The 22,218-nt window shown below is 44.2% G+C and overlaps 2 protein-coding genes across 9 annotated transcripts in view; one reads left to right on the plus strand and one right to left on the minus strand.

Moving 5' to 3' along the window:
* Positions 1–2,876, plus strand: part of Ogfod1 (2-oxoglutarate and iron dependent oxygenase domain containing 1) — a 56,223-nt gene extending 53,347 nt beyond the window's left edge. For all 8 annotated transcript variants that reach the window (XM_031340884.1, XM_031340881.1, XM_031340883.1 and 5 more), the window contains 3 exons: positions 1,212–1,334; positions 1,690–1,748; positions 2,382–2,876. In XM_031340884.1, the coding sequence (XP_031196744.1) occupies positions 1,212–1,334; positions 1,690–1,748; positions 2,382–2,543 (344 nt within the window). In that variant the 3' untranslated portion in view covers positions 2,544–2,876. The remainder of the gene's footprint in view (positions 1–1,211; positions 1,335–1,689; positions 1,749–2,381) is intronic.
* A 3,725-nt stretch (positions 2,877–6,601) lies between these two features.
* Positions 6,602–22,218, minus strand: part of Bbs2 (Bardet-Biedl syndrome 2) — a 38,611-nt gene continuing 22,994 nt past the window's right edge. The window contains exons 8-17 of the mRNA XM_031340901.1: positions 21,551–21,686; positions 21,193–21,332; positions 20,313–20,457; positions 20,056–20,227; positions 18,923–19,052; positions 16,441–16,572; positions 14,861–14,998; positions 14,067–14,179; positions 8,195–8,343; positions 6,602–7,064 (exon numbers count right to left, since the gene is read on the minus strand). Coding sequence (XP_031196761.1) covers positions 6,958–7,064; positions 8,195–8,343; positions 14,067–14,179; positions 14,861–14,998; positions 16,441–16,572; positions 18,923–19,052; positions 20,056–20,227; positions 20,313–20,457; positions 21,193–21,332; positions 21,551–21,686 — 1,362 coding nt within the window. The 3' untranslated portion in view covers positions 6,602–6,957. The remainder of the gene's footprint in view (positions 7,065–8,194; positions 8,344–14,066; positions 14,180–14,860; positions 14,999–16,440; positions 16,573–18,922; positions 19,053–20,055; positions 20,228–20,312; positions 20,458–21,192; positions 21,333–21,550; positions 21,687–22,218) is intronic.

The raw sequence follows: 22,218 nt of genomic DNA on the forward strand, positions 1-22,218 counted from the left end.
CTTCCTTCAGTCTCTGCTCGGAGCAGAGTGGAGTAGAAAGGGTTTCTAAGCATCTGCAGCTATAAAGGAGCTAGGCTAGGCTAGGAGGGGAAAGCTGAGAGAGTCAGCAGGAAATAGCTAGGCTGGGTCCCTACTAAGGTGGAATCCTCAGGGAATGGAGGTAGGATGAGAGGAGGGGCCCCTACAAGCATGCTGCTGCAGGCTGAAGGTGAGAGACCAGAAAGGAGAGCGGAAAACCCAGCTTACCTGAGTCCCATCCCAGGGTGCTCACTGGGGATTCCAGGCAGAAAGTGTTTCTAGGTATCTGCAGCTGACACAAAGGAATGGGGTGGGCTAGAAGGGAGGGCTGAGAGGAGCCACAGGAAGAAGCTAAGCTGGGTCTATAACCAAGAGGCAGTGGAGGCCACAGGGTCTCCATCTGCCTTTAAACTTTACAAAATATTTTGTAATTTTGTGGTTCTTTTTGTGGCACTGGCAATGGAAGCCAAGGCTTGTCCATGCCAGGCAAGCACTGTCCCCTGAACTCAGTCCCTAGCCCTGAGACTCTATGAAATACTTTAGTGCTCAAAGCTGAGCATGATGGGGCGCCTGTAATCCAGAGTTCAGGAGGATGAGGGGAGAGGGCCGCATCCTCAAGGCTAGTCTGGGCTTTATAAAGACCCCAGCTCTTCCAACTAGGCAGTAGGAGGCTAGACTGTAGCTCAGTGTGCTCGAGCTTGTCTGCCACTCCTGGCTCCTCACTTTGATCCTCAGCAACAACAAAAAGTTTTAGTAATCAGTTTATCTCTCTACCTTCCATGTTTCCTGCTTTGACATAAGAAATCTCTTCCTTGCTTTAAGATACATAAAAGTATACTCAAGGTTCATTTATTTACTGATTCATTTTGTGATTAAATCTCTACTTCGTCTAAAATGTAAAGAAACTGAAACTCAGCTAGGTGTGGTAGCAGGCCCCTTTAAGCACAGCATCCATTTGACAGAGGCAGGTGACTCTCTTGAGTTTATGGCCAACTTGGTCTATAGAGTGAGGCACTGGAGAGAGAGAGGGAAGGAGGGAGGGAGGGAGATACTAAAATCCGGCATTCTCCTGACTACATAGTAAGACCTTATAACTTCTGACTGACACAAGACGTTATGCTAGAGCCTTGTGTTCAAGCATTTGTACCAAAGTTGTAAAAAAATTTTCCGGGCGTTATTTTGTGTTTTCTTAGAATCAAGTGTTCCCATGTGCCAGGGGGAGCTGAGGCGCTGGAAGACTGGTCACTACACGTTAGTCCACGACAACAGCAAGACTGAATTTGCCCTGGACCTGTTTCTGTACTGTGGCTGTGAAGGTAGGGAGGAGCTGGGCAATGAATCATCTCAGTCCAGGCAGCCTCTCCAGAGGGACTTGCTCAGAAGTGCTTGCCTGTGGCCACAATCTCAGAAGTCTAAAGGGTGTTGGGGGGGAGTGAATTTCAGTCTCCCTAAATATCTGGGTATGGACAGGTTCATTCCTTTAAATTCCTCCTTCAGTATTCACTAGTAAGCCCGAGTTTCAGTTCAGCTCTCTGGGAAATTAGGCATTTAACAGAGAGGGAATCCATGATAGCAGATGCTAAAGGCCAATACAGAAGTCCCAGAGGCCCTGTTCAGCAGGCATTCACTCTGGCTTTGGGAGCTCAGTGCTGTTTGTCTTTCCCTCGTCAGGCTGGGAGCCAGAATATGGCGGCTTTACCTCCTACATCGCTAAAGGTGAAGATGAAGAGGTAAGTGGCTTCCTTCTATCAAGTTCACCTTTCTGGCCCTTGACAAAGTTCTGTTCTTCAGACACCGATTTATTTACCTATTGGTTTCGTTTGTTTGCTTGAGGCGGGACCTCACTATATGGCCCAGGCTGGCCTCATCCTTGGCACACCACTCCAGCCCCTATCAAGCAAATGCTGATGTTAAGGTGTGAGCTACCACAACTGGAAAGAAGCACAAATTTTATTACCTCAGCCAGTGTTCTTAACTGATAAATCCATGTCGGCCTGCCTCGAGTTGGCTCTGGTTTTACAAGAAAATATACAGCTTGCAGTAACGCTGTGAAAGGAAATGGAGCACACATTGTTCCGCCTCACTGAGAGCTGTGTTGAGGTTCACGCCCACCACCCTTTCTAGGTAGTTGGAGACAAACACATTAGGCAAAACCTTTTCTGAGTTTGTGCTAGTGAGGCAGAGCTTGTTGGGAAATGTCTAGACAGAGAAAAGTTCATCTCCTAACAAAAAAAAAAAAATCTTTGAAACCTTCTCCCCAGCTTAAATACTCACTGTGGAAACCATCTGCTCTGTGGTGACTCGCTGCCACCGAGCTGAGCATGAGCTATGGGATCTGATGTCTCTCGTGTTTCCTGTTACAGCTGCTCATAGTGACTCCAGAAAACAATTCGCTGGCGTTGGTCTACAGAGACAGAGAAACTCTGAGATTTGTGAAGCACATTAACCATCGAAGCCTAGAGCAAAGGAAAACCTTCCCGAACAGAAGCGGCTTCTGGGACTTCGCATTCATCTACTACGAGTAACAAGATTGGGCAAAGCCAGCTAGCGTTCACTCCACCAGTGCCGGGAACATGGAATCTTCGTGGAGTGAGGGAGAGCATGGCATGCTGGGTAACAGTGTCCTCCAAACAGGCTGCCCTTGCAGGCTGTGCTGGTGCACACCTGTAACGCCAGCCTCGAGAGGCAGAGGAAGGGGACCTTCAGTTCCAAGGTCAGTGTGGCTTACACAGTGAGACCCTGTCCCAAAACAAAGCAAATCTTGGTCATCCTTTCATAAAATTCATGATGGTCCTCAATCTAGACATCATGCTAGAGCTATGTACTCATCCCTTGGTTGTTAAAAAATGTTTTTCCACCATTTGAATTCTTTTGGTTGTATAGTAACTGCCTTGGCAATTTTCTAACTTTGTTGATTTTTTTTTTTTTAATTTATGGTATATATACAAAATTTAGCAGGGTAACTTTTTTTTTTTTTTTTTTTTTTTTTTTTTTTTGGCTTAAGGTTTTGTTTTGTTTCTTTTGACGGGGTTTTGCTATGTAGCCCAGGCTAGCTCTGAAGTACTGATCCTTCCACCTCAGCCTCCTAAGTGCTGGAATTGCTGGCATGAGCCACTGCACCTGCCAATTCCTGCATGTATAGTCCGTGGAATGGAGCACATTAAAGTGCTCCAGAGCACCCATCACTGCCATCTGGAAAACATCCATATCCCATAGGGAATGGGAATGGTTTTCTATCTTCCCATAGGGGAATGCTGCTGCTCTTCTCTGTTGACGGTGTGCCTCGCGAGTGAATCGTACACTGTGTCTCGCCTCCTAATTTCACTTAGCACAGCATCTCAGGGTCTATCAGTGTTTCCAGTGTCTTTCTTTTTCACTCCTAAGTGGTTGTAGAAACATACTGAGCCCAAGGGCTGTGACCCAGTGTGAGTCATTCCTCTGCTCCCGCTGTGGGCTGAGCTCCACCCTGACTCTCAGGATAGGGTGCACTCCGGTGGGTAGTACTGCTTCCTTGGAAAAGGTCTGGCTGAAAACTAGCATAGCCCCAGGAATTCCATGACTGCTTACTGCCCTGTGTTTCCTCTCGTCTGCTGCCTTCCAAACCTGGAACCATGGCTTCTCTGAGTCTAGCCTCCCAGTGACTGCGTTCCTAAATGCTGGAATGCCGGGTGTGGAACTTGCTGCCTTTTCCTTCCTTTTGAAAGACCTCATGCTAGAAGGCAGTGTCAGGAGGATACGAAGCCCTCCTTTACCATGAACTGCTCCATGGGGCTGTGGCATAGCTCTTCCCACTGTGGGGGTGTGCATGTTGGCTGAGAGATGGCCTCACTTCACCCCACACTGCACCTGTTTGCTGCTTTCACGTTTTCTAACTATCCTTGCTGGTTTCAGTGTAGACTTTACTTAGTAGTAGGAAAAACGCTGGACCTTTAAGTGTCTTATTCACACTTCTCCGATGTCCTAAAAGTCCATCCAAAAGCATTCTGTCTTCTAGATTGATGACTTTCAATTTGTTTTATTCACCCCAGTCAGTAAGACACATTTAACATTCATACCCTAATGGATGCTTTCAAGTTGTATATGTTCTGGTATTAATCATAAAACAAAGTAATTTTTAAATAATGACATGAGAATATCCAGACCTAACCTGAGGGGTCATACTTTAATCCCAGCTTTTGGAAGCAAGAGGATCAAGAGTTCAAGACTATCCTCAGCCACATAGGGAGTTCAAGGCCAGCCTGGGCAACAGTACACCTTGTCTCAAAAACAAAGATGGAGCCAGGAGTAGGAGGCACACATTTTTATCCCAGCACTCAAGAGGCAGAGGCAGGCAGATCTGTGAATTCAAGGCCAGCCTGGTCTATGGAGTTTCAGGACAGCCCAGAGCTATATAGTGAAACCCTGATTCAAAAATAAGTGGCACACGCCTTTAATCCCAGTACTTGGGAGGCAGAAGCAGGCGGATTTCTGAGTTCAAGGCCAGCCTGGTCTACAGAGTGAGTTCCAGGACAGCCAGGGCTACACAGAGAAACCCTGTCTCAAAAACCAAAAAAAACAAAAAATCAGAAACAAAAGACTATCCACACCTAGTTGTAGAGTTGTCTTCCCACACCAGGCAGCGATGGACTGTTGCCATGCATGCTGTTGTAGACTCCACAGCACTGTAAGCCAGAGCAGTGCTCAAAGTAGGACTACACGTATTTCATTGCTAATGGTATTCTTGAAGCTTGCCTTTTCTGAACTGCTGCAGACTAAAGGCAGACCTGCTGTCTCCCCAACTGAAGTGCCTGAGTGGAAAGAGCTCTGAAGGGTCCTTCTGTCTTTGCAGAGCCTCCTGGCATGCAAGAATGATAGAACCTGCAGGTTGCTTTTCTGCTCTAATGAGTAGCTGCTTTTTTCAGTTGCCATGTGCCACCTTATTGATGTGTCTGTGAGATAAATGGTGTATGACAGTGGGCCCATACGTCTATAGTGGAGCTGAAAGATTCCTGTATTCTCAATCACTCAGAGTCGTGGTGAGGCTAGGGAGAACTGGCCACCTGTGCTGCTGCTGCATGAGACTACAGCCAGGCAGCTGTGCACACAATTGTCATTAGCAGGCCACCACCTTCTGTGCTCACTCACATTACCTGCTCAGAGTATATGCTGTTAAAGAAGTGCTTCAGGCAGATCCTTCACAAGTAATTCAGAGGAAGGCATGGCTCCAGGGCTGGTACTTCTGTGCATGCTACCGCCCCTGAAGACCACAGTGGAACAAACAGCACAGGTAGAAGACAGTGATAATGAAGACAATCATAAGTGTATGGGCCTGTGTGCATGTGTGTGTGTGTGTGTGTATGTGTATATTAGTTTTAACAGAAAATTCAGAAAGGTTAAAAAATGAAAATAACTCGAAGGAAATATTTTTGTACAGCTATATGATATAAAGTTACTAAGTCAACGTTTATTTCTATTACATAAGCTAAGGCTATTGAAGATAGAGTATTTTTAACACGCCGTCCATGTTGGAAGGCAGAAAAGCTTCCACTTAGTCTGTCCAAGTATACTGGTACGTTTGCACAGTGACCTTGCCTCAGCTTGCAGTTGCTTCATTCTTGATCCTGATTGGTTGCTGCTTTGGGCATGGGGCAAGAGAGTCAAATGTGGGCTCTCAATACCTCTTCTTGGTAAAAGCTATGCTGTTTTCTGTGTGCCCGATGGCATGTCTCTCTTAGTAATGAGCCTCTAATTCTTTCTTGTTTTCTTATTTATTGGTGTTTTTGAGAAGGGTCTCTGTGCCCTAACCCCCCAACAGCTAAGATTACAGAGTACCACCATGTTTAGCTGTGAACTTCCAGTTCTTGTAACTCCTTTTCCTAAAGGTGATATTCCCTCCAAAGATAACAGCTTTATATCTCTTCAGACTATATAAACAATGCATGTTCATTGTTGAGAATTTAAAAGCGTGGAAAAACACAAAGGTCAGTTGAAACCCCCACCATACTGTGACAACTGTGTACTGCTGTGAGTGTGTCAACATGGCCACCCTGCACTGTATGAGGAAGCATGACTCTTCACTGTGACAACTATGTACTGCTGCGAGTGTGTCAACATGGCCACCCTGCACTGTATGAGGAAGCATGACTCCTCACTGTGACAACTATGTACTGCTGCGAGTGTGTCAACATGGCCACCCTGCACTGTATGAGGAAGCATGACTCCTCTGTGCTCTCTCTTCTCTTTCTCCTGTTGGGTAAATACAAGGTTGTAGGGCAGTCTGTCAGGCAAGGCTTGGAAGGAGCCACTAAGGTCCACTGCATACAAGAACGAAAGTAGTTCTCTCAGTGGTTCCTTAAGCGTGTATCTTTCGGGTTTCTTATGAATAAAAATGAGCAGCCAGAGACGCATTTGGAGATATGTATTCCAGCTAATGCTACCCCAACTGATAGACTGTCTTTAAATTTGTTTTTTCCTTAATATCAATGTTTACACATACATTTGAGTGATTAAAAAAAAAAATGGATGTCTGTATTTTTGGTTTTCTCCACAAAATAAAAGTGTTTGTGCATTTCTGCTATGTTGGTAATTTACAAACAACAACAAGGAGGACCAGTGTCTTTTATTTTTAATGAAAAAGTAAATACTCCATTTTAAATTTCAATAACAATTTTGGGGATGGGGAAAGATAAATTCATACACTAACTTTATGTACAAAAACAGGTTAAACTCTGAAACGGTGATATAATTTAAGGAAGTCTCACTCTCTCACACACATCAGCAGCAATACTACTGATGTCAAATGAAGGAGCCTTTCAAGTGGAATGCTTTGTTGTTAGCTGTACCAGTTAGCATGGTTTCATCCTTAGCAGCCTGGATTCACCAGGATGTGACTGGGAGTCAACCAGCCTCCATGTCTAGACAGAAACCTTTTGCAGCAGCTGCCTTCCTCTTTCCTGTCTCCTATGAAGGAGCAGTCCCCACCCGCATGATTCTGAAGAGCGTGTTGATGTTGTTGCTTCGAATCGCATCCCGACAAGCACTGATCACCTGGTTCTTTGGCTTTCCAACTGTGAGAAAAAACACTGAGTCAGTGTATCCCAAAAGGTGATTAAAAGGAAAAACAGAGATTAAAAACCAAGCCAGGCAGCCATCATGCCTTTAATACCAGCACTCTGGAGGCAGAGGCAGGCACATCTTTGAGTTTAAGGCCAGCCTGGACTTCAGGATGAGTTCCAGGATAGCCAAGGCTACACAGAGAAACCTTGTCTGGAAGAAAAGAGGTAGGGGTAAGGACAGTTTGAAGACAGTATAAAACCAGGGTAGAAAAGAGTTACATATACCTATTTTGCTAACTTGCTAACTCCTAGAAAAGACAGAATTTATTACAAAACAAACTTGGAGGTCATCCCAAGCCAAAATCAAAATATGTTTGTAGAGATGACTTAGCTTACACTCCTAACAAAGACAACTTGATCAGAGTAGCAGAATCAGCAGCTCTTGGGCTGCGTTTCCATTTCCTGTGGCCAATCCTACTGTTCTCTAAACTTCCAAGATGGATGCTTGCCTCAGTAATTTTCAGTCTTTGGATTTAGTGATTCTCAACCTTCCTAATGCTGCAGCCCTGTGATATAGTTAATTCTTCATGCTGTGGTTACCCCCAACCATAAAATTATTTCTTTGCTACTTCATAACCAATTTTGCTACTGTTATAAGTTGTAATTCTCTGATATGTGAACTCCAAAGAGGTCACACCCCACAGGTTGAGAAAGCTGCTACTTTAGAAGCTACAGCAAATCTTAGAAAAGGAATATGGGGTTTTATTTCTTGTTTGTTTATTGAGACAGGGTTTCTTTATGTAGCCTTGGCTGTCCTGGGACTCATTCTGTAGGTAAGGCTGGCCTAGACCAACAAGAGATCGGCCTGCTTCTACCTCGAGTCCACTATGCCCTACAATGCTTGATTTCTTTACAAACAAAACCAAAAACCAAAATAAAACAAAAGTCTGTCTAGAGAAAACTAAGCCCTGGGTCTGAGTAGTAGAAGCCAAGGCCAGCTCTGGAGTGTTGAAGGAAGGCTGCTTTGGGCTTCCATGGGACTTTTATCAGTGGGAATTTTATAATGTAACCACCCACAATCTTCCATGACCCTTATGTTTTCAAAACATCACAGGCAAATCAGGTACCAGGAGAAGCCTTACCACGCAGACGGCCTGCTCTTTGGATTGCTTGGTTCACTGCCTTCAGGTTTCCTAGCAGTTCTGTGTGGTTGTTACAACGAATCTTGTATCCATTTAGCAAATCTTTATTTAGGTCATAGAGCTCCATATAACGATTCTTCATTGTTTTCCTGTGTAAATCAATAGAAGCCTAGCATCAACACTCAGCAAGCTCCTGACTCACAGTGAAGAGGAGAAAGCCAAGCATGATGGCACATGCTTCAAAGCCAGCCTGGGCCACTAGTGAAAGCCTAGCTCAAAAGAACGGGAGGGAGGCAGGAGGGAAGGAGAAAACTCACCAATACAGACTAATCACTGAGGCTTGCTTTGAAAACACCCAAAAGTCTCCATCAAAATATCCTCTTTTTTCCCAGGTAAATAGAAAAGAAGTGAGCTTTTTGAGTAATTGGCCCATGATTTGTTTCTATTTAGAAACCTAAGCTCTGGGCTGGTCAGTAGGGAAAAGTCAGAGAGGTGTAGCTATCTTTCCTTCAAGTTTCAAATTAGTAATTCATCAAATAAAAAGGCCTACTAGTGAAATATTTCTAGAGAACAGACTCAGCTTCATATCTTATAACCTTTAATGAAGCATGGGCCAGTGAGATGGCTCAGTGGACAAGGGTGCTTGCTACCAAGCCTGATAATTGGAGTTGAATCTCCAGAACTCACATGATAGAAGTTGCCTCTGACCTCTACATACATGCACATGCACTCATGCCTGTGCCCATACAAAGTAAATGAAATGAATGGAAAAGAAAAATTCTAAAAACACAACAAAATATTCCTGTACAACAATGAAAATTAGTAAAAATGCTGAACTGACACTTGTGCTGTGCTGTTCTAAATACAAAATGGGAGTTTCTCTGCAACCCTGGCAATTTCTTACTACATAGACAGCTTTAGTTTTCTCTCTACTTCTGTTTAAGGAAAAGAAAAAAACCCTTCTCTGTTGCTACATCCTACGTATATAACCCAGCAGTCCTATCCCAAGACAAGTGAAAATGCATGTCTACAAAACACGTTATAAAAATATAACCTCAAAGTTAGGGAACACAGATAACTGCCAGCTGCTGAAGGGATAAACTGACCACCACAAGTCTCTGGGTGGCATATTGTTCAGCAATGAAGACGGTAAAAAGAAAAAAAAAACAAAAACAAACCTGACCTGTACAACAGCATGGATACATCTCAAAGGCATGATGATGGTAAGTTAAAAAAGGCCAACTTAAAAGGTTATACATGGCATGATGGTATTAGTCAAAGGTGAAACTGCAAGGTAAGAGATGGTGCCTGGAGATGAGGAGGTCTCAGCACAGGGGCCCAAAGGAACCAACATTCCACATCTTGATGTAGCAGTAGCAACACCATCAGGGACGTTCTGAAAATCGTTTTCTGTGTGCATTTTACAAGCTATCAACTATATTTACACAAATAAAAAGCATGCACAATTGTGTGTGAGAGTCTGCATGGGAATCATAAATGAGCCTGAACATGAAGGTTTGGAGACATTTTATTCCTCCAGGAACCTCACACTGTGAAATCAAATGCTAAGGCCATCAACATCAGAGACAAGTGCAGACCCAGAAGTAGTTGGCCTTTAAAAGCAAAATCCTACTTCAATTTACAGTACACATGTGGAAATTCTATTTCTCTGTGTGGCCCTGACTATCTTGGAATTCAATTTGTAGACTAGGCTGGCTGCCTCTGTGTCCTAGGATTAAAAGTGTGCATTATCACACCTGGCCACATCTGGAATTTTTTTCATATTTTTGGTCTAGCCTTTAATGGTTGGACTATCTGTCCTGCCCTTCATCTGAAAATTCCTACATAGTATTTTATAAAATCAAGTGTTCATTAACACAGAAAACTTTAATTACAGAAAATGCAATGTAAAAGCTAATATTTATAATGCAAAGAATAGACAACATCTAGGCTCAAACTTAACATGGCAAAAATGACTGCAAGATGTTGCAGGAGATTTGACCACTGAGATTCTGTTATTTATTGAAAACAAACTTTCTAGTTGTGGTGTGACTCAGCCCTTAGCACACCTTTAATCCCTCTGACTGGAATACAGGCACACCCTTAGTATGCCTTTAATCCCAAATAATAAAGGTAAAGTTAATTTGTAGGGGAAAGCGACCATGTTTGAAAGTGATGTCTAATTGTGGGACAAAATGATGAATCAGAGAAAGACTTGACAAAAGGATATGTCCAACTCTCATGAGAACAGAGAAAAGAGAGGCTACTTAAGAGAAAGCAGTGCAGAGAAAAAGGAGAAAGGAGGTAGATTTACTGGGACAGTTGTGCAAAAACAGGTTGCAAAAAGAGAATAAGCTAAAAACAGGTGAAGACAGAACTCGCCAGAGAGTGAGAAGGAGCCAAATATCAGAACAGATGTGTACTGGCCGGTTTTGTGTGCCAACTTGACACAGGCTGGAGTTATCACAGAGAAGGGAGCTTCAGTTAGGGAAGTGCCTCCCTAACTGGCATGAGATCCAGCTGTGGGGCATTTTCTCAATTAGTGATCAAGGGGGTAGGGCCCCTTGTGGATGGTGCCATCCCTGGGCTGGAAGTCTTGGTTCTATAAGAGAGCAGGCTGAGCAAGCCAGAAGAAGCAAGCCAGCAAGGAACATCTCTCCATGGCCTCTGCATCAGCTCCTGCTTCCTGACCTGCTTGAGTTCCAGTCCTGACTTCCTCTGATGATCAACAGCAATGTGGAAGTAAGCTAAATAAACCCTTTCCTCCCCAACTTGCTTCTTGGTCATGATGTTTGTGCAGGAATAGAAACCCTGACTAAGACAAGATGCTAGAGTTAGTTTGATGCCAAGCAGAGGCTGAGAGAGAAGCCAGACTGAATCAGTCATCTTGGAGAGGAATTTGAACCAAAGAGGCTGAGTTAAAACAGCCAACAAGAGGGAGCTAGCGAGATGGCTCAGCGGGTAAGAGCACTGACTGCTCTTCTGAAGCTCAAGTTCAGATCCCAGCAACCACATGGTGGCTCACAACCACCCCTAATGAGATCGGATGCCCTCTTCTGGTGCATCTGAAGACAGCTACAGTAAATTAAGCCGAGCAAGTGGGGCCGGAGTGAGCCAACAAGAATTCAGAAAGAGCTAGATAGGGTGATCTTACTCAGCAATAAGTCCCAGAGGATGAAAACATTCTAAGCCTACATAAGATTGTATGGAGGCTGGAAGCTTCCGGTACTAGGCCTAGGTTAGCAGATGGAGGCAGTAAACCTCGGAGACAACAATCACATCAGTTTTTGTTGTTGTTGTTTTGTTCTTTTGGGGTTTTTGTTTATTTATTTTTGAGACAGGGTTTCTTAGCTGTCCTGGAACTCATGGAGGTCTGCCTGCCTCTGCTTCTCAAATGCTGGGGTCAAAGGCATGTTCTACCACAGCCTGGCTCAAGAACAGTTTTTAAAGACTGGACAAAAATAAACCTTTGAAGGAGCTGAGACCCAGATGAAGAAAGCGTCCTAGCACTTCTGAGAAGCAGACAATACTTGAACAAGTTCCAAGCCATCCATCATGCTCTCTTGGCTAACACGACTCCATTTTAATGTCACTTCTTCCACTTAACAAATTTAACATGATGGCAATAAAACTAGTGTTATTTTTTTCTCCAGAATTTGCCTGTAGCCCCTTATAGGAGGTCTGAGGCAGGAGGACTGTGAATTTGAGGGTAGACTCACAAAACTATACTAAAACAGAAATACTGTATGATCTAGAAGCCTACTCTGGCTTACTGATCACAAGAACTGAAACCAGGGTCTTTAAAAGATTAGCACTGCATGTATACTGCAACACTGTTCACAAAGCTAGCATGCACGTGCACACACACACACACACACACACACACACACACACACACACACATCAGGAAGCCCATAGGCACATGAAAGGAGAAACACAGCTTAGTAGGCAATGAATGACTCAGCCTTCAGACAGAGGGCATTCATTCTGTAATATGCAACAACCTGGTTAAACTTTTTGAGGATCTATGCTAAATGAAAGAAGTCAGTCTTCAAAAGACAAATACTACATGATGCCATTTCTATGAGGAATCTAGAAAACTGCCAAAATCAATACAGTCAACAAGTAGACTGGTGTCAGCCAGGGGCTGGGGAGAGGGGAAAGCGGGAAGTTAATTGTTGGGACACAGAAGACCTTGTACTCACAGAGAAGCACTAAGAGATCCAGGAAAGTTAGTCAGACAGGGGAGTATCCTCAATGGAGGAGACAAAAATCAAATGCCTGCATCCCATTCAGAAAGCTAAGAGTGGATCTTGTTAGTGACCTGGTGACCTTTTTGCTGTCCATGGAGGCAGACCTCCCCCACCTTTTACTATAAAGGCAGACCTCACCCAAATCCCCAGAATGATTATCCCAGACTTTGCCCTCCCTAGACCGTTACCCATCCTTACAGAAGATGTCATGTGTACATTATGACCTGCTGGCCCCTCTGATATCTATTGGTCAGAGACCACACTAGATTCTAGGCCTTCAGATATAAAACCCACCCTCATGGTCACATGTACTTTGTAAAGGAGTTTCTATGTGGTCACACCTTAACCTTTATTGTACACCTGGAATTGGACTGACTGGAAACCTTTTCCTAAATTGTACTGTGTTTTAACTATACTGACAATGAACTGCCTGCATTAGACTCCCCAAGGTCTGGTTCAGGTTGATGAAGTTAATCTGCACTGGATTTCCATTCTTCTCCTCACAGTTTGCTTCTCTGCTGGCAGAGACCCCCTTCACCAACCAGACAGTTTTGTCGGTTTTCAAACTAATAAGTGAAAGCAGTCTGTACATGGGCGTTGAGTGCTCTTTCCGCCTGTGAGCTGTTTATCAGCTTTCTTGGTGTCCTCCACGACTCACTGCCCTACTGATGGACCTCCTGGCACATCCAGCGCACTGTTGAGGCTACTTTGGTTCCCAGCTGGGATTTGCTTTGCTTTTGAAATGGTTTAAGTATGTCCTGCAAAGGTCCTCGGTGTGTTAATATTAAGTAGTAGGACTTTTTAAATAGTATATAGTCCAAGGTCAGTAAGGGAGATGCCTTTGGAAGGGATTAAGATAGATCTCATTGGTTCCAACCAATTTTTTTTTTTTGAGGTTGCTTTTTTTTTTTTTTTTTAAGATTTATTTTATTGCTGTATGTAAGTACACTGTAGCTATCTTCAGACACTCCAGAAGAGGGCATCAGATCTCATTACGGATGGTCGTGAGCCACCATGTGGTTGCTGGGATTTGAACTCAGGACCTTCAGAAGAGCAGTCAGCACTCTTAATGGCTGAGCCATCTCACCAGCCCCAATCCTAGCTAGTTTTCTCAAGAGAACTGCTGTAAAAGAAAAGGTGAGTCTGCCTGGCTTCCTGGATTGCTAGGCAATTTCTTGCTCTTGCTTTCGCTCTTGCCGTGATGCGCACCCCGACCTCCCCCCACCACCATTGGGTAATGCCATTAGGAGGCCCTCACCAGAACCAGGGCAACATAATTTGGACTTTGAACTTCCAAAAATTAAATAGACCATTCTTCTTTATACATTATTCAGTCTTAGGCATTTTGTTATAGCAATGGGAAGCAAATGCAGAATTTTTATACCCAGTGCCTTTATGAATGCTGTGTAAATATATATAATGAGCACAAATTTCTCTAAGCCTTACACTAAAAGCAAACTGCTGGGTCACAGAACACATGTTCAGCTTCACTAATAATGCCAACTTGTTTTCCAAGGTAACTGAAAACTTTGGACTCCGCCAAGCAGCATCTGAGCATTCCTACTCTTTACCACTCATTGTTTGACCAGTCACTTCTTCCAGCTCTCGGAAATACTCACATGTCCCTCATCAGACGAGCATCCTCCGCTCTGACCAGCAAACTTCGGATGAGGTTAGAATTATCAGCCATGTCGGCGCTGAGCTTTTGATGCACTGAATGATACTCATCAACCTGGAGACCAAGAACACTCAAATTAACAAGGCTTCACAAACCTCTGAGAGCCAGGAAGACTGAGCAGACACTGCGTGCCATATGCAGAGCCCCTCATCCTCCCTGCTCCGTCATACCATCTTAACTGCCTCTATATTTCATCCCCTGTCTACCATTTATTAACCTTCAGTGATGATACCCCAGGTTAGACATTCCTATGTCATCAACAAGGATCCGAGCAACATAGGTTTTAGTGATTCATAGTGATAATGGTGAGATTTTGGTTTCTCTGCCGGTCTTTTCCTTGGGAAGGAGCAGTGTAACACTGAGTATTGAACTTCGGCCACCACTCAGCTATAGCCCTAGCCCCAAGAGTGCTATTTTACACTACAGCCAACCATAATCCTTATTTTTCTTTTTTAACTTTGAATTTGAGTTTTGGGATAGCAATGAACTCAAGACCAACATAGATGCCACAGATTAGATAAACAGAAAGTCACAGTGTGATACATGCATTAAAGAGCATCCTCTGGAACCAGGAGAAGCAAGGGATGAAGAGGTGGCTTCACTTTTATACAAGTTACACACAGATGTTCATCTAAGTTTTTACATAATTCTTTAGAATGTGATTATCATATGACACATACACATGCATATCTTTGCTCACTTTATAGGGAACATATTTCCAGCTCTGAGGTTTACCTTCACCAGTACTTTTCGTAATTCCTCGAAGTAGACAGGGAAATCTGCTTCTACCTGAAGGTCTTCAATAGCAAAAAAGGATGCCATCGACTGGATGATATCACCAGCAAGATCAATATCGTCAGTATTCACAGTGATCTGCCCAGGAGAAACGGGCAAGTTTAGCATCCTCACAGATGGATCAGCATCCGCACCAGGCTTTCTCCCTGCTCCACACAATTCTTGAGAACAGTGATGAGGTCAGGCTGCTTTTAGGATAATTTAAGATGCAGTCATTACTGCTTGCAGGTGGCTATGGTCACTCTGTAATGGTGGACTATGGGCCACGCCATTGCATGTGGCTTTGTAACCAGGAGAAAAGAAAAACAGCCAAGAGCCAAGAGCAAACACATGGTGTCCTTGAGAACAGCTAAACAGGAAGTGATCTCTGACATTTTTCTGTCTCCTGATATAAAAATGCCTGCAGTGGGAATGCGAAGCTGGAAGTTCCACAATGAGCAGCTCAGTCATGGATGGAAAGCTCAATCAGGAGCTCCAACTGTCTGCCTCAGTTTCCCCAGTCTGCTGGATGGTGTGTACCTCATTTTGATGGCGCTACCTCGGTTTGCTCTCTATCAGGCTCCCCTAGCCATCTCTGCTGGACCATGTAAAGTCCTGTCTGATGACGTTCTGTTCTCTATTGGCTGCTGAGCTCTCTCTCCTGCCACTGACTTTTATTTTTGCTTGCTATATACTTAATAAACTTACTCATTCCAAATAAAAACCATGGCTATCATGGCTACAGTAGATCATTCTCCAGACTTACAGGACAGTGCCCTGTAGACTCCCACCCATCATGATCTTTTTATTATTATGATTTTCATTTTTACTTATTTTGTTTTGGTTTGGTTTTTGAGACAAGGTACATAGCCCGGCTGGAACTGAGAAATCTGCCTGCCGCTGCCTCCTTTGTGCCGCTACAGCCTGCTCCTCACGGTTATTTTTAATTGTCAACTTGACACATCTAGAATCAACCATGAAGGAAGTTTAATGGTCTGGATTGGTAGACCCGAAGGCATGCCTATGCCTGTAAGGGGATCTTCTTTGTTGGGTAAATCGAGGTGGGAAGATAACATCCTGATGGGCAGTGCCATCTCATGGGCTGGGGCCTGGACTGACAAGCAGAAGAGCAAGTGGCACAGGCCTTACTTCTCCCTCTCCGCCCCTTGACCGTGCATAGAAACACGGGCAGTTTCTGCCACTGCGACTTCACCACTGTCATCGTCTAAGGCTGCAAATGTGACAAACATACATCCTGTCTCCTCTATGTTGTTTCTGCGGGCACTCTGTCATGGTAACAAGAAATGACACTAAGACACCAGCTGTCCCCAAATTATAGACGGAAGGAATAAAAGTCAGGAACAAGGCACAGCACTGCTGGCCCAGAGTGAACCCCAGTGTCGACAGAGACACCAACACACTGGCTTGGAAACTCGCTTCTGTGATCCTGCTACTGTGAGTTGCACTTCACATGTGAATGGTCAAACAGCATGGTAGGTAGAATCCTATGCCCACAGCGTCATATGTTATTCATACGTTACCTCACCACTTTGTTTCATTTTTATGTAGAGCTGGCCACCATTGCGTAAGGATGTGAAACAGACTTGAAACGGGGCATTCTGAATATTACTGTCTTCTGGCAACAGGAAGTTCTGGTTGAGCCACGTGACCATCTTAAAAATAATAGAACAAAGTGTGCTTCAGTTTTTAAAGTACAGTCATTGTGAAAGAATCCTTTCTCTAGTTTTACTACTTGGTTTTTAAAAAGACATTAGACCCCACCATCCCCCCTACACACACAAGTGAGACAAGTACATGTGAGTCACACTCCCCTTTCCCTCCTTGGTGGACTTCAGCAACACTCATAGTTACAGCCGGTGCCCAAGCAGGCACAAGTCCTTCCTACTTAGACACAACCTTACATGTAATGCACACAGGACTGAAGGGGGTACTACTTCTGTTTATCTAACAGCTTTCCTGTGCATGGACAGACTGTCTGCATAGGGCTGACCCACTAGCATGTAATTTTTTAATTAAGTGTACATGTGCATACTCAGATGCAACTTACCTGCAGTTTTGATGTCAAAACTTTACAATGGTTTACAATCCAGCTCCCAAGAAAGAATCACCCATGAGACAATCTAGAAGGGCCTGACTAGTGAGCTGAGAATCTACATAGTTAAAACCTTCTCGGCCTGGCAGTGGTGGCGCATGCCTTTAATCCCAGCACTTGAGAGGCAGAGGCAGGCAGATTTCTGAGTTCAAGGCCAGCCTGATCTACAGAGTGAGTTCCAGGACAGCCAGGGCTACACAGAGAAACCATGTCTCCAAAAACCAAAACAAAAAACAAAAAACAAACAGAAAAAATTGTAAAACCTTCTCAAGAATTCTGAAGCCAGCACCCCACCCTGTCTTCTCTGCCCTGGAAGCAACCCTCCTGCCGTTCTTCACCCTGAAAATGGAGGCCTGCTCCAAGTTCTGCTCTCCCTGCTCCTCGGTCAGGAGCCGACCACTATGTACAGTTATGGTGAATCAACAACCAGAAGCACTGGCTTGGGAGAGCCCCAGCTCAGTAATGCCACATCTCCTGATCTGACTTGTCCCTAGTTGCAGTGTCAAGGGACTGGGGCAGGGCTGGCCGAGCTGGGGCGGCTGACTCTGGGGCTGGGATTGGGGCTGTGTGGGAAGCATTATCACTGGCTATGCCAGGAACCCTCTCTGAAGCAACAACTGTTTGATTCTTGGCTTGGCCCTCTCAGAGACCATGGGGCTCTCTTGCCTATTGGTGGCCTTTCTCATCTTCTTCGACATGTGAAGCATCTGTCTCCACCTCCAGCTCCCACAGGTCTTCCCCCATGTCCCATCTGCCCTGCAGGTTCCTCTTCCTGAACCTCTCTGGAAGTATGGGGGAAGTAGGGCTCGGGGCTTAACAGAGAGAAGCCAAGCAAGAAGTGTATTAATAAGAAAAGAAGAAGCTTAACTAAAGGTATATCCCCTGCCACAGGTGTTAGGCTATCTAAAGCATTTTACACCAGCCATGGAATCTCTTAGGGCTCCTTATGAAGTAGGCAATACTACCCTCCTATTAGATGGGAACTCCTCAAAGTCATCAAAAATTTAGTTAAGGTAGCACTTGAGCTAAAAAAAAAAAACAAAAACAAAAACAAAAACAAAAACAAAAATGCCCCATCTCCAAATCCCACCTTTTCTATCTCTTCCCCTTGAGACTTTTCACTCTGCAGTCGAGGCTGGTCAGGAATTCCTGGGTTCAAGTGATCTTTCTGCCTTTATCTTGCAAGGAACTGGGAATATAAATGAACGCTGCTACCCTAAACATCTCCGTTTCCCTTCTCTTGGAACACTAAGGCACAACAGCTACACTAATATCATAATAAAAGAAAGAAGAGAATTAAGAATAGTAAGAACTCAGTTATAACTAAGGATTACATAGGAAAATGTGTGTGTGTATGTATCTTTCAAAATTCAGAGAGGAAAAATTTCAGCAAATTTTGAATTCTGTTTTATTTTTTTGAGATAGTGTCTCACTTATGTAGTCTAGGCTGTCCTGGAATTTCTGATATAGCCCAGGCTATTCTCAAACTCATGACCCTTTTGCCTCTGAAGTTCTGGAATTGCAGACAGGCCTATGCCACCATGCCTATAACCAGTAATGTGTCACTGTAAGTTACTAGCCAGAGCCAGCAAGATGACTCAGTCAGCAAACCATATCAGCTTATGACACAGAGGAAGAGAGAACCAACTGCCAAACATTGTCCTGTGACCCTCACACTCACTCCATGGCACGCACACATACAACTATAAACACACACAAACACACAGCCCACGCATGCATGCATTAACAAGAAATTAAGCGAGGCTTAAAAGTTTCTAAGCAAACTCCATACTACATAGTTCTTAAAGTTCATCACTACCAGCATGACATTGGTATTTCTTCTACATAGTAACAACTAAAGGATTCTAAGGTGCAAACTATAAACTGAAAGCAAAGAACACACAACTCACCCTCTGGGCGCGCTCCACAATGATGAAGTTCACATAGCTGGCAGGCTCGCTAGCTGCGTCTGGGCTTGTCAGTGCATACATGGTAAATCGGGGAAGCTGTCTTGTCAGTTCAAACACATGGAACTGGGTGCTACCACCAACCAATGGACACAGAGAAGGGTTTGGTATAGTGTTAATCTGCACTCCCCACCTCCTGCTTTTTTAAGACAGGATCTCTGTAGCCCAGGCTGGCCTCTTGCCTTCCTTGCCTCTGCCACCCAAGATTGCATGCACCACCATGCCTGGTTTCGTATACTATTTCACAGTGAGGGCCCAGAAAAAAAAAGAAAGAAAACTCATTACAGAGCCAACACCAACAGATGTCTAAGGGTTACACTAAAGAAAGAGGAGAAGCTTGAGGGTTAAAGTTCTGTAGCAACATAGTGAGTCTGAGATTTGGAAATAATGTAAGATGTCCACATAGGCACACACTCATGCGCCAGGGCTTTATAATATCCTGAAAGAATATAAAAAGCCTCTGATTTTTATTGATCAGCAGATTTTGTTGTTTTTACAAAACTGGGTTCACTGAGTTGCTCAGTATGGCCTTCAGCTCTTTTGTAGTCCAGACTGGCCTAGAGCTTCTGATCTTCCTGCTTCAGCCTGACTGGTGGGCTCACAGGCCTGCACCAGCTTGCCAAGCAGGAAAAGGCCTTTATCTTCAACAAGTGTAGTGGGGTTTTCCACCAGCGTCAATACTGCACCTCATCTAAATAGTTCCCACCCCTTAGAGTGTTAGTGACCAAAGTATAATTAAATAATTATCCAATTGTTCTTTCATTGTGATGCTTAGGTTCAAATCCGGGACCTCCAGCATACTAAGTGTGAATCCTACTACTGAGCCTCACTGAAAGCTCAAACATCCTGGTAATGTTTTGTGTCCCTAAGATCGTCTGATTAAAAATTGAAAACAACCACCCTAAACTTACATGTCTCTATTTTCTTTGGAAGGAATTTAAATTATGGAAATAAAAAGTTATGGGAAAATCTTAACTAGCAAGCAGACCCTTCAGTGACTTCTCTGGTCTGACATGGGGCAATTGTAATAGCAAACCCCTGTCTCTATGGAAATGACCTGTGACAGAAAGGGTCACCTGCTTCTGTAACCCACGAAGGTTTTCAAGTGCAGATCCACAGGGACATCTTTGGGAGGTGTAATTGGTACCCGGATGGAGCTGGAAAGGTTGTGAATGCTGGGGTGGACCACATGGCTTTCCCCCACAAAAATTCCCTCTGCAAAAATTAGTACTGCCCGGATGATAGTATCTGTTAAGGAGAAGGAAAACAACATTTTAGGACTACGCCAAGACAACAGGGGTGCTACCAGTACCAGCTGTGTGTAGTGTCTTACCATTGGAAGTGGAAATGCGTAATTCCGCGTGTGCATCCTGTGTATCACTCCCCAGACTGACTGAGAGGGCTGTGTGGAGCTTGGTATTGGCTGGGATGATGCCTTTCTGCCCATCGGCCTCGTTCAGGGGACTGCTCAGTTCTGCCTGTAAGACACCTCCTAACGTCAGCTTAGCCACTTAGTGAACTAAGTCCAAGTTAAATAATATGGCTATGCAGCCTCAGGACAGGACAGACTGCCCGCCCCTCTTACTAATCTGATCTTTACAACTCTGAATCCCACATATCTTGTTTGTGCTTCCTTGTTATATCTGGTCCTGGGAGCAATATCCACTCTTGTCTCCATATGTGGTCCTCCATATTTCTTCATACCCCTTACAAATGCTTGTATCTGTCTGTCTGTCTATCTATCTCTTTCTCATCTCTATCTCTCCTTTTAAAAATATTGTATACTTATTATTAATTAGGTGAGTATGTTTGGGGCAGGGGAGGGTTGTGCATGTGTGTGTGAGATGCCTGGTTGAGTCCAGAGAGCGTATAGAATCTCCTTAGGTCACAGGCCACTGTGAACCACCTATAATGTAATGTGGGCTAGATCTCAGGAGCTCCTCTTAGCCCCTGAGTACTGGGGAGACATTGTATACCACCATAGCTAGCTTTCATGCCTCCCTCTGAGTCCTGGGGTGACATTGGCTACTACCACCATGCCCAACTTTCATGGCTCTTCATTCTAGCAGTGGCCAAAAAAGCGGAAGGAATCTGCATTTCTGCAGGCGGTTAGGAGGGCCCAGCCCCAGACCACCACTGACTCCAGCACCATCCCACACCTGCAGATCATCCTGGCTAGCCCCAACACTATAGGCTCTAGAAAAAGACCGCACCTTGGTGTTCTCCTCATAGTTGCGAAGTTCTAGCAACAGGTTCTGCTTTTTCTGGCTCAGTTCTCGGATCAGATCCTGCTCCACACTTGTGTCCAGGAGGTTCCCCTTCATCTCAGCTGTGCCTGGCAGGTAGCCTCGGACTGAATAGAGGACAAGACCCTAAGCAGAGCTAACCACTTCTACTTCAGAGTGTCAATGACCTGCCCGGATAAACCAAAAGCTCTATATCCTTATCTTCTTGACTAAGGTGAATTTGTTAGAAAACTGAATAAAATACTGCAAGACTCATTTTCAGGCATTTTTAACCTGATCAAATTGAAATTTTGACTTTTCAAGGATTTTTCTTATCCCAATTTACTTTCCCCATCCACTGAGCAGCAGATTAACTGTACGTGGCCATCCATCCGGTAATCTCCCTCTACCACACCAGCAACAGCAGAAGAGAAATTGTCTTTAAATATGACCTCTCCAGTCCGGTCACTACGAGCATCAACCTGAAAATGAAATCATAACATAAAAGTCACTTACACCACAGTTTAAAAACAATGGCAACAGAAACTTTAAGATAAATATTAGCTTTGGAGAGATGGCTCATCAATTAAGAACACCGGTTGCTGTACCAGAGGACTGGTTCAATTCCCAGCACCCACATGGAAGCTCATACCTGTCTGTAATTCCAGTTCCAGGAGATCTGATACCCTCCCACAGATATACATGCAAGCAAAACCAATGCACATAAAATAAAAACAAATTGTTAAAAGTTACTAGTCTATAGCCAGGTGAAACGGTGCATACTTTAATCCTAGCACTCCAGAGGCAGGAAGATCTCTCTGAGTTGAGGCTACCCTGGTCTACATAAAGGGTTCCAGGATGCCAAGGGCTACATAGACCCTGATTCAAAAACAAAAAAAGCTACTTAGTCCAGTCAGGTGTAGTGACACACACCTGTAAACCTAGCACTTGGGGGGATTGGTGCAGGATCATCCTCAGCTACATATTATGTTTGAAGCTAGCCAGGACTACATA

The sequence above is a fragment of the Mastomys coucha genome, unplaced genomic scaffold (genome assembly GCF_008632895.1).
Source record: "Mastomys coucha isolate ucsf_1 unplaced genomic scaffold, UCSF_Mcou_1 pScaffold22, whole genome shotgun sequence".
Classification (NCBI taxonomy): domain Eukaryota; kingdom Metazoa; phylum Chordata; class Mammalia; order Rodentia; family Muridae; genus Mastomys; species Mastomys coucha.